Source organism: Lates calcarifer, linkage group LG10 (genome assembly GCF_001640805.2).
Source record: "Lates calcarifer isolate ASB-BC8 linkage group LG10, TLL_Latcal_v3, whole genome shotgun sequence".
Lineage (NCBI taxonomy): Eukaryota > Metazoa > Chordata > Actinopteri > Centropomidae > Lates > Lates calcarifer.
This window is the reverse complement of record NC_066842.1, coordinates 790,979-802,530: the sequence shown is the minus strand read 5'-3', so window position 1 is coordinate 802,530 and position 11,552 is coordinate 790,979. Positions and strand designations below refer to the sequence as shown.

The window sequence follows — 11,552 nt, the reverse complement described above, 5'->3', positions numbered from 1 at the left end:
AGCAGAGAGTCTTTCATTGCGACATGTTTTGAGGTTCAGTAATAAAACACTGTGTGTTATTGATGTGTCCTTTTCATTTTCGCTCTCAGTCGTCCATCTGTAATTTCCATTTAGAGATTTAATTGCCCTTTTGTGTCTCTGAACTCCAGGGGTCAGAGGTCACCACCACATTAGTACCATTTCACTGAACAACCTCTGAACCTGTTTTTAAAGACATATTGAGCAGCTGAAGGTTTGTTTTGATCAGGTTCAAGCCCCTCGTCTTGTGTTTTAATAAAACATTCTCCCACAACAGGAGCTGCCAACACATTTAATAGAAAACATGTCCGCTGTAAGTCGACCACAGGTTAGTAAAATGTAAAATGGAGGAGAATGAGGATTATGCAGAGGAACAGTGAGTGTTTAAAAGCAGCAGTTGTATCACCACGTTACCAGACAGAAGTAGGACAGACGTGCTGCAGTTAATGGGTTGCTTTGGGACGACTATGTCAATATTAATCAGCTGCTGCTTCATCTGAAATGTGAACAGAAATAATCAGATCAACACATCGATTCCTCTGTTTGAAACATGTATTCTTCTACAGGGTATTGGAGGAGAGTTTGAGTAGTTAAAAGGAATAGTTCGACATTGAGAGTTAGATGAGTAGATTGAAGGAACATATCACTACCAGACTACACTGACAAAAGCAAGAATTTTACTGAGCAGAACTGGAATAGAAATGGCGTATGTTACAGTTGTAAGATTAGTAGATAAACATTTAATGTAACTGGAGTTCCTCTCAGACTACACTGCGTGCAGACGTCCCAAAGCAGGAACTCCAAACTCTTACCTGAAGGCTGTTAAACAGCTGAGCCTAAGGACAGCAAACACCTGATCAATCAGAAAAATCCCAAATCAAAACCTGTGGAGAAATTCAGATGAGCTGTTTCATCTCCAGGATTCATTTCAGTGTAGAGACGAAGCCTCTTTTCTTTCAGTTGGCTGCAGATGCGAGAAATGAGAGCAGCGTCGGGGGAAATACGAGCAGGACGCCTGCAGGCTTCATCACTCAGACTCTACCTGTCCTCCTCCTCTTCTTCTTCTCTGCCAGGAGATGCAGAAATATTCATTACATGCATGAGGAGTTCTCTCTGGCAGCTCGTATTGATCCGGCCTCTCCTGTTCCACTGCACATATTGATCACTTCGACTGTTTTTTTTTTTTTTAAAGTCTGTAATGAGGCGCACACTGTGCTGAGTTTCCTGCCAGACTCAGGTCTGTATGATGTTAAAGGTCGAATCCAGCGCAGATGGAGTTACTCTTCACTTCCTGCTCTGCAGATTTTACCATGTTGGGATGTATACTATAGTATTTAGTTTTTTCCCTTTCCTCTCTAAATAAACAGCTCATGTCTCTTATCATATCCCTCCCTCATCTTGAACGTATGAGGATGACGTCCAGCAGCTCCAGTGAAGTTTGAGGACAGAGAATCTATCAGAGGTTTACTTCATTTGGTTCATTTCCTCCAGAGTGAATTTATTTTAACGCCCCCCACCTTCACACCTGGACACAAAACAGTGAAATTCAGTTTAATTCAAATTTTCGAGTTTAAATGTGATGAACGTTGCTGAACAATAACAACCTGTCGACAGCTCTGACCTGTGAGGGAACAGAGAACACTGAATGTTAGCGAATGTTAGTTAGTTTCCTTTCGTTTTGTCGTCCAGGTTGACCTGCTAGGTGTGTACTTTCTGTGAAATATGTTGTTAAAAGTTGTATGAACCACTTTTCATATAACTTATAATCTTTAAAAAGTTAGGCTACACAGTTAGCATGCTACCAATGTTAGATAAATATGCCATTTTTTTGGTATGTTTAATATTTGTGAGTATTTTATACTTTCAGACTGTTTGTGTTGCACTGTTTGTGCTGTTCCAAATTAATTTGTCTATGAATCCAGAGGCTGTGTTGTTGCCTTTCATAGTGACTTTCTATAAAAACAATGAACATTTAGTTTTGCATTTAATTAACTGTCTTTTAGACAACAGTGCTAGTTTATGTGCCTCAGTTTGAAACATAAATACCTGGTGTCTCACACTGAAGAATCAGTGGTGTCTCTGGAGCACAAACAGTTTCCACTGAGGAGAGGACGACCAGAGTCTGACTGGAAAAAAAATCACCAAACCCCACCACCCAGAACAAAAAACAACAGTTATGTACATTTTATCTGGTTCCACTGAAACCCAAACATGACGCCAACCTGTGAAACATTCCTTTATTATAAATAGATCATTTGTATAAAAACGGGCATGCTTCAATTCAACCATGGCATTTAGACATTTCACAACCAAAAGCTACCGTTCATTTAGCCGAAAACAGCGACAAACTCATCTCATAATGCAGGTCGACGGACGGACGACATGAGACAAGAATCAGAAATTTTCACAACCACAAGTTTTTTTTTTTTTCTTACGTACAATTAGAATAACAACAAATATGGTTGGTCTCCACAATTTCTTTTTTGTATTTCTTTTTTAAAGACTTGTTTACATTTTTATTTTTTTTTTAGTTTTTCAGGTTACCATCCTCCTGCTTCCTCGCGGTCTCTCAGATGTTTTTTTAGTTGTGATTCGTTCAGTTTTTTGACGCCATTCAGGCCCGTCCCCCTGCAGTCTGTAAACATAAAGACACCACAGATGTGTTCGTTCAGTTCGTTCTCTTCCTTCAGATTCTTCAGAGCACCTTGTGTTCTCTGTGTCTGACAGAAATCTCCTCGTTAAGGACGTCCTCGTGTTGAAGGCGTCGTTTCTTCACATGGCGTGGTTGGTGTAGCTGACGTAGGTGGTTTTTGTTGGTGGGACTGAGGAGAGAAATGAAAACAGCAGGTTGGTAAACTGACAGACTCTCACTTCCCTCAGGTTAAAGGATAACTCTGGTATGAGTCTTATTTTCCAATATAAATGACGTCATTCAGATTTTTCACATTAAAACTGTCCTTATATGAGCCTGCAACGAGACTATAGTGTGCTATAAACAAAATATCAAATGTTTCTGTACTGCTAATAAATTCTAACTAGGGTGAATTAAGTGATAACTTGAACACGGGCCATTCTATCAGTACCAGACTGCACTGACAACAACAAGAATTTTAACAAGCAGAACAGAAGAGCTGCTGGAATACCACTGCCTCCATCTGTTAGTCTGTGTTACTGTGTGACTTTCAGCGGTGGAAGAAGTAATCAGATACTTTACTGAAGTAAAAGTACCACACAAACACACTAACAGATGGAGGCAGAGGTATTCCAGTTCCACATAATAAAATTCCTGTTTTTGTCAATAGAGTCTGGTAGTGATATGTAGTGATGTTTCTGGTGGTGGTGCTAGAGGACACGTCAAGGAATCTGGATTTTTCCTCTGAGGTTTCATGAATATTCTCACTAACTGTAAATGTAATTCATCCAGCAGTTGTTGAGATATCGTGGATCAAATAAACCTCAGAAACATTTCCACCTCATGTATTTTCTCATCACTAAATCTTTGCGACGTCTTCCCTCACACCGAGCGCTCTGCGAGATGAAAGAGGAAGTTCAGCCTCGTGTAAGGCTGAGAAAGTAAAAGTGATGTGAGAGCTGCTGCTTGTTAGATAAAGCAGATCGGTTCTGTCAGCACATCTCTGATGAGTAAACAATCCGACGTCTCCCACTTTTCTGCTGACGGAGTGAGAACGAGCTTTGAAGTGTAACTCTGAGCTGTAAACACTTTGGCTTCATCACATCTGGTCTCAGGTGACGTCTGAAAGTCAACTTCCTGTTAAATCCTCATTACTGAGGAGAGTCTTTGCTCCGACTCTTCACCTGCAGACAGTAGGTATCCACAGACTTTTCCTCTGACTGTGTTCAGACAATAATTAACAGTATTTATTAGACAAGTCTTCTGTCTGCTCATCACTACTTCTACTTTTTGCCTAAGACCCAGCAACACTCTTAGGAAAAAGGTGATTTAACCCTCATTCACACCTCGACCCATGTGATCCTAATGACTCATGGTGGGTCAACGACTCTCAGGACCACCTCTAATATAACAACCCACACCAAAGGTTAAATACCGGGGCCTTCCCAATCAGCCTTTAGAACTGATGAAGCCTTTCAGACGAAAGGTGAAACATGTTCAATAAACCTATAAAAAATCCAGATGCCTTCAGCTCTAGAACTTAAGACCTGTACATGAGCTTCGGCAACACAAAGCAACGTCTCTTGTCGTTGTCCGGCAGCGTGGGCACTTGCATCTTCCTAACTTGGTTTTGTCCATGTTCATAAAACTCACCAACACTTGTAATCTCTGTTTACAGACATGTCTGAACAAACCACAACGCCTCGCCTCTTGTATCAAGCTGTGACATTCAGCTTATGGGAAAGGTTGTTTGTTAAACGCACAGGATGTAACTTTCTACTCCTAGTAGTCTCGCAATCAAAACAGTAACAATGGTGTTGAAGACACCAACTCCCATGATCCCATGCTACTTCACGATGTCTTTAAACTACGTCTTTTGTTGTCGTTACTGTCAGTTAGGATTCCCTCAGTGCCGTTCAGTAGGTTTTTACCAGGAGCTGAATTCTCCTCCAAACAGACCAGCTGATTAAAACCAATAAAACACTGAATAAAGCTGTTTCATGTTAAAAATCATAATGTCAGCTGTCAACCCAACAGACCTGGTTCCACCTAAAGCATCATAATAAGCCCGTCCTCCACTCACCATTGGTCTCCATGCCCTCACACAACTCTGTCTTCACCTCGCCGTTGGGCCGCTCGGCCGCCAGCTGCGACAGCTTGCTGGTCATGGTGGCGGCGGTGACGATGGCCTTGAAGCTGCGTTTGCGTTTGGGGACGTTCTGCTCCGGGTGGAAGATGATGATGTAGACCTTCGGCATGTAGAGCATGCCCAGAGAGACGGAGGCGCTGAGGCTGAGGGAGACGGTGAGTGTGGCTGTCTGGATGTACATCTGAGGAGGAAACAGAGGGGAGAGCGGTTAGAGGACGGCAAATGACAGAAGTCGATGAGATTCAGAGAGACAGCAGGACATCGTCTTTAAAGGATAACGTTAGCTAGGTTAGCTGGATAACATTAGCACCCACTGGCATCAAACAGTATTTTTGATTTAACAAGGGGGTGAGTGTCTGACAACATTATGGATCCAGTGTTTTGCAAAAAGAAAACTAAACAAACAGCTGAAAACACCAGAAGAAGTTTGTAGGTTGACGCTGAGTGAAGATTTTTCGGTTTAAGGGAAAAAAAAACAACATTGTTTAACACAAGTTTACACACTGACCTCCATCCAAATTCAGCAATAAACTTCATTAAATTGAAGTATTTCATTTAGACTGAACTGTTCATGGACTGACAACTGTCAGTTTATTTTAAACTACACGAGGCTGAACAGCTGTGAACTGACAGCAGCCGAATCAATGAATTCTCCTCAGCAGTGAGATGCAGCTGCTGCTAACAGTGTGGCTGATTCTACACCACCTCCTGCTACTATAACCTGACAGTAAGGGCACACATGAATAATTAATGTGCACAAACAAACAAATAAACAAACTAAATACCTGACACTTGCCAGGGTCCATACAAATGAATCTCTTTGCTCAATAAAAAATATAAATTTTTGTTTGTTCATCCTCAGTCTGTCTCCTGCTACACCTTCAAAACCTCCACTGTTTTGTCTCGTCTCCAGTATTTTGATGATGGAACCACTTTTCACGTCAGCACAAGTAGAAAAACCTGATGATCTGATGGTCTGAGGGACTGAACTCAGCAGTTACATTTCCATCGGTCTTCATTAAACCAACAGCTGCTTGCCTCGGCTCGCTTCATTTACTGGAATCAATCTGGTGACTCGTGTTTGCGGCTCATAGTTTTGTCTGCTCAGGCAGATACTTTGGAACATGACCAGCCATCGCTGAAGGTTTTTACTCTCCAGCTGATGGATGGAAAAAGTTAAATTTGATTCCTGTGTTTTCAGATGTCATATATCCTTATCTCTGCCTACAACTAGACTATAGTGTGTTATGAACAATTTATTACATGTTTCTGTCCTGCTGATAAATGCTAAACAATAAGAATAACTCTTTTATCACTACCAGACTCCATTGACAAAAACTAGAATTTTATTTTGCGGAACTGGAATACCACTGCCTCCATCTGTTAGTGTGTCTGTGTTACTGTGTGGTACTTTTACTTCAGTAAAGTATCTGATTACTTCTTCCACCACTGAAAGTCACACAGTAACACAGACACACTAACAGATGGAGGCAGTGGTATTCCAGCAGCTCCTGTGTTTTGCTCTGTAAAATTTCTGTTTTTGTCAATGAAGTCCAGTAGTGATGTTTCTGGTTAAACAAAAGGATCTGAGGCTTTGAGAATCATGTCTTACGCTCTGAATTTATTGAGACAAAATGAAGGAATATTCTTATAAATCAGGAGGATTTAGAAATAAAGACATCTTTATTAAAAACCTATTTCAAATAAAGTACTTGTTCTCTTTGTGCCCAAGGAAAATAAAACTATAAAAACTGAGAGGGCTGTTGTGAACTGACTGCTGGAGCTCCATCATGTGAGCAGCTGGACGACCATTACCTCCTGATAACTGTCTTTAAACACAATCAGCAACAGAGCAGAGAAACACCAGGACTCTCTCCTCGTCACAGTTTGACAGACGACCCTGAACGCATCATTAGGCCCGAGCTGCATTTATGAGCTGGTAGGAGACTATTGATCCTGTGTGGTGTTATCTCTGTCTGCAGCTGCTCAGAGACCTGATCCACACTCAGACCTGAACCTGGACCCTGACTGGTGGTTTCCTCTCCAGTCTCATGCTAGCGCTAACTTGATTTCCAGAACCTGCAGATCCGGAAATCAAGAAGAGTCAAATCTTTTCAGCTTTAAGTCAAAGGAAAAACAACAGCTGCTGGACGGAGCTCCTGAGCAGATCGATGGTGTCTTAAAAATCAAATGTCAAACACCAGGGGGAAATAACAGAAATAAGTTTTCTCATCCAGTCTGTATTTTTGTAGTCCAACCCTGAAGTTAGTAGATGGGTTTTCATGTTAACGTCCCCGACAACCTCTGTAGTCTCATTTAGACACTCGTTAGCAACCGCCTTTTTTAAGACACGTAAAAGCTTCAAACATCAGGAGTGGGGGATTTACTGACCCATTTTATGTCGGAGAATAAAACCTGAAAATGTCTTGAGCTTGTGTTAAAACCACAGACCTTATTTCAGACATTTAACCAGAAACACACTGACTCTGGGACGAGGGAACAGGAAGTGCTAACATGCTAACTTACTGAGGTGTCAAAAAACCTAAACCATCATCAAATGTTGTTTACGTTGTTTATTACTGATATTTTTTACATTTCACAGCAGATTGAAAACACATTTGCAGCTCACCTTTTAACAGATATCTTAGGTTTGTATTTAGAGTTGGTACATGTAAGCTTTTTGTATCGCTACAAAGCGAAAAAACTTTAGCACTAACAGCTGTTTACTTCATCGATTGTTATACATACAAGACACAAGGTTAGAATATGGCGTCTGAGCAGTGCTACATCTTCATCCTCTCATTTCAGACCGAGGAAGACTCAACACTATCGTACAGTAGTAAAGATGGGACAGGCCGGGGCTAGCTAGTTAGCATGATAGAAATAGAAGCAAAACAAGAGTTAACATTGGTGTTTGTTTCCACCACCACCAACTTTTAATCGTGTGTGTTTACAAAGAGAAACACCTTCAACTGGCTTTAATGAGCCACCTTTACTTTAGCAAAAGAAAAACTGCAGCATTCCTTCTGCTGCTTCACAAACTTCAGAGGAGAAGTGATGGAAACAAGAAGAAAAAATGCATATATGTATATTATAGTCATGGGTGGATTTCAGGCTCCAGAGATAAATATAGACCCAGTGAAGATGGTGGACATGAGCACACCAGCTGGAAGCAGTGGATCGTCTCCAACAGCTGCCGACAGTCGAACCCAGAGTCCGTTGGATGCTGTGGGTAAAAGTCAGAGAGCGTCTGTGAGCGCTCACGTGTGACAGGAGGCATTAAAGAGTCACTTGTATCCTTTCTCCTCCTCATCCTCTGCCTCCTCCTCATCGTCGTCGCTGCTGTTGATGCTGATAAAACTCGTTTTGGGGTGAAAACCAGCCGAGGAGGAAACATCGCCTCAGACATGCAGAGCTCAACCAGGCAGCACAAACCTCTGTTTCCTCCCCCCACCGCCGCCCTGAAGCATCTGTCACAACACACCTGTGCACACGCTCCCAACACACACACCACCACGGTTCAGAGACCGCCCGCATCGCCATGGCAACCGCATCACATAAAGCCGAGGGCCGGGTTAATAGCCCTCTGCCTGAGTGTCAAACCGACAGCGGGGAATCCTCGGCAGGGCTCCGCCGCCACAACTGAGAGGAAGGGGAAATAAATGTGGCGACAGATGGCGAGTCCCCCCCACGCCCCCAAGAGCCCAAAACAACAACGGTGGTGATTCCAGCGACGCATCAAGGAGTCATTATGAAAATGTATGACAGACAGCGAGGCATGAAGTCATTTGTGGGCCTGAGAGAAAAAACAAGCTCTGAAGTGATTTATGTGGCGTCTCCGACACAAGCTGTTGTTACAGAGTCCAACGACACGAGGAGAGCGAAGGTCAGAGGAGACGACACGAGGAGAGGACAGAGGTCGACTCATGGACAAACACTCACAGGTTCAAAGTCCAGGACTCTCATGAATCTGTAGTTCTGGGGATTTGCTGTGTTTAGAACCTCATTTACATACTCTGCTCCCACAGGATCGTTGCTTTCTGACGTGTTTCTTAATGTTGGCAATCCACTTGTTAATTCTGACGTCACCACTGACGAAAATACTGTTTCCTGGTTCAACTTATTTGAGTCCAAAAAACCAATTCAGGGTCATTCTACTGCTTTCCTTGTGATGAGAAAGAAAAGAGGTCATGGTCACAGTTGATAAGTTTAAATTCAATTCAGTTGATAAGAAAAACAGAGTTTGACACCAGCAGGTGCTAATGTTAGCTACGTTAGCTAGCTGACGTCAGCACCCGCTGGTAAAGGCAGGTACCCCTGATATAAGCTACGGGTTTTACGGGTGTCTCTTGATATGAGCCCACATCTTAGTGTTGCTGTAGTCTGTCCTTTTATCATGGCTACCTGCTTTTACTTTTAACATCAGCAAGGTTAACTGGCTAACATCAAATGTTACATTTGAACAAAATTACAATTTGAAAATTGTAATTTATCAACTGCAGCCATTTTCTCTTCTCTTTCTCGTTAAAGGAAAGTGGTAGAATGACACTGAAAAGTTATTAAAGGATAGTTTGATGCCAGTGGGTGCTAATATTAGCTAGTTAATCTACTTAACGTTAGCATCTTCTTACGATGAGCCCACATCTTCCTGATTCCTGTATTGCCCAGCTAAAGAAAATAAAGCTGGTTTTGGCTAGCTACCTTCACTCAGCTAAAGTGAAAATAGATGGTCATATTTAGCTATTTTCGCCATTTTTGTGCAGCACAAAAAAGGACTGACAACTGAAACGCGAAGATGTGTACTCACAGCAATAAGGTGCTAACATTAAGTTGGCTGGCTAATCTAGAGATTACGATGATCAGCTCGTCCTCCATTTTGTTTAAAGTTCCTTTGCCTGGTGGATCGTGACTGGCTCTCACCTGGCTGTCACTGCTGCGTCAGAGGATATTTCAATGAAGTTAAGCCTTTCAAAACTTTCCCCTTTAAATGTGTTGGAGGACAGAGGCCAGGTATTCACAGTGAATATCAGTCAGTGACCCAGCTCTCTGAATCCTTTGATATCAGGTATCTTCTTCAGTATACTAAACTGAGCAGAGTGTGAACCTGCACTGCAGTGATCCTGACTTTTCTTCTTGCATCACCATGACGTTCACATTTGAGGTTTTGGGTGAAAAACTATCAGAAGGATTGTCATGAAATTTGGCACAAACATCCCTGTTTCCTTTAGTCTAAAGGACCACTCCAGTATTTCCAGACATTTTCTTGTGTTTTTGGATGTAAATGATTTATAGGGACAAAAATTTTTATAACCAGAAACGTCACATCACTACCAGACTTCATTGACAAAAACAGGAATTTAACAGAGCAGAACACAGGAGCTGCTGGAATACCACTGCCTCCATCTGTTAGTGTGTCTGTGTTACTGTGTGACTTTCAGTGGAGGAAGAAGTAATCAGATACTTTACTGAAGTAAAGGTACCACACAGTAACACAGACACACTGACAGATGGAGGCAGTGGTATTCCAGTTCTGCTCAGTAAAATCCCTGTTTTTGTCAATGGAGTCTGGTAGAGATATACAGAGATGTTTCTGGGTAAACTAAAAGGATCTCAGGTCTCACGTGGACGACAGAGAGGTGGATTGTGGGTTATTTTTTGCAGTTTCATGCAGCGTAAGAATCATCCAACTTTAAATCTTCTTAACGGGGAAGTCTGAGGTGGACAGGGAGGTTCAGGAGGTTAATGGAGGCTGAATCCTGTGACTGTTCAGCTCTGCCTCTTTGACCCAGATGCCACCTTCCTGTCTGATCAAAGCAGAACCGGTTTAAAGCTCTGGACTGTGAGAGTCTGATCTGAGAGCAGCTGAGGCCCCGAGTGAAACTGGAGCAGCAAATGTTTCATGTGAATATCAGCAGCAGGAGAGAGAGCAGGTGGGTGAAGCAGATAGGATCATAAAACACAGGAATATTCAGTATAACGAGCTCATTCTCATCCGTTTAGAGGTTATTAATCTGCTGATTTAAACTGATTATGGCTCTGATGTTTGTGGAGATTCACAAATGTTTGGTGCTGTGGCCCACAGGTTCTCCATCTGCTGAACTTGTCTGCAGCTGCGATCGAGTTTCACATCTTCACTTTACCTCCAGCAGAAATAACTTTCATGGTTTTTTAATATATTTTTTGCATCGGCACAAACTGTGCTGCAGTGAAACCTCCGGTACAGACAGATCCAATTATAAGGCAAAGAATCTGGATGTTCCTGCAGTTTTAATGTCACTCGTCTCTTATTTGTTAGAGTGAAGTTAAAGTGGGTTCTTCAAGTTCTTTAGAAAAAAGAAATGACAGCTGTTGCAAGAAATCTGAGCACTGTATCTGCTGTTTTATTAAAGAATAAGATCCTCCGGGTTAAATCCCTGTTTTTGTCAATGGAGTCTGGTGCTGATATATAGAGATGTTTCTGATGCGGATTCAAAAATACCAGAGTTAATGTAATTCATCTTTTAACAGAATGACAGTGTGTTTTTTTGACATTAGGATTCATCTCATTCCTGCTCGTCTCTCTGTGTCTCTGCTGTAAACTGAGGTGACCTTTCCCCTCACACCAAATAAAAAACGCTGCTTAAACGACAGCTATGGATGGCGGGCAATAACACTGTGGTCAGTATTGACTTTCTCTCCACAGAAGATAAGCAGCCGAGCAAAGCTGATCACTGCTCACACACACACACACACACACACACACACACACAGGTT

At 42.1% G+C, this 11,552-nt stretch overlaps 1 protein-coding gene across 1 annotated transcript in view; it reads right to left on the bottom strand.

Moving 5' to 3' along the window:
- Nucleotides 1-2,240: 2,240 nt before the first annotated feature.
- grm8b (glutamate receptor, metabotropic 8b) overlaps nt 2,241-11,552 on the bottom strand; it is an 84,947-nt gene continuing 75,635 nt past the window's right edge. The window contains exons 10-11 of the mRNA XM_051073093.1: nt 4,734-4,980; nt 2,241-2,840 (exon numbers count right to left, since the gene is read on the bottom strand). Coding sequence (XP_050929050.1) covers nt 2,791-2,840; nt 4,734-4,980 — 297 coding nt within the window. The 3' untranslated portion in view covers nt 2,241-2,790. The remainder of the gene's footprint in view (nt 2,841-4,733; nt 4,981-11,552) is intronic.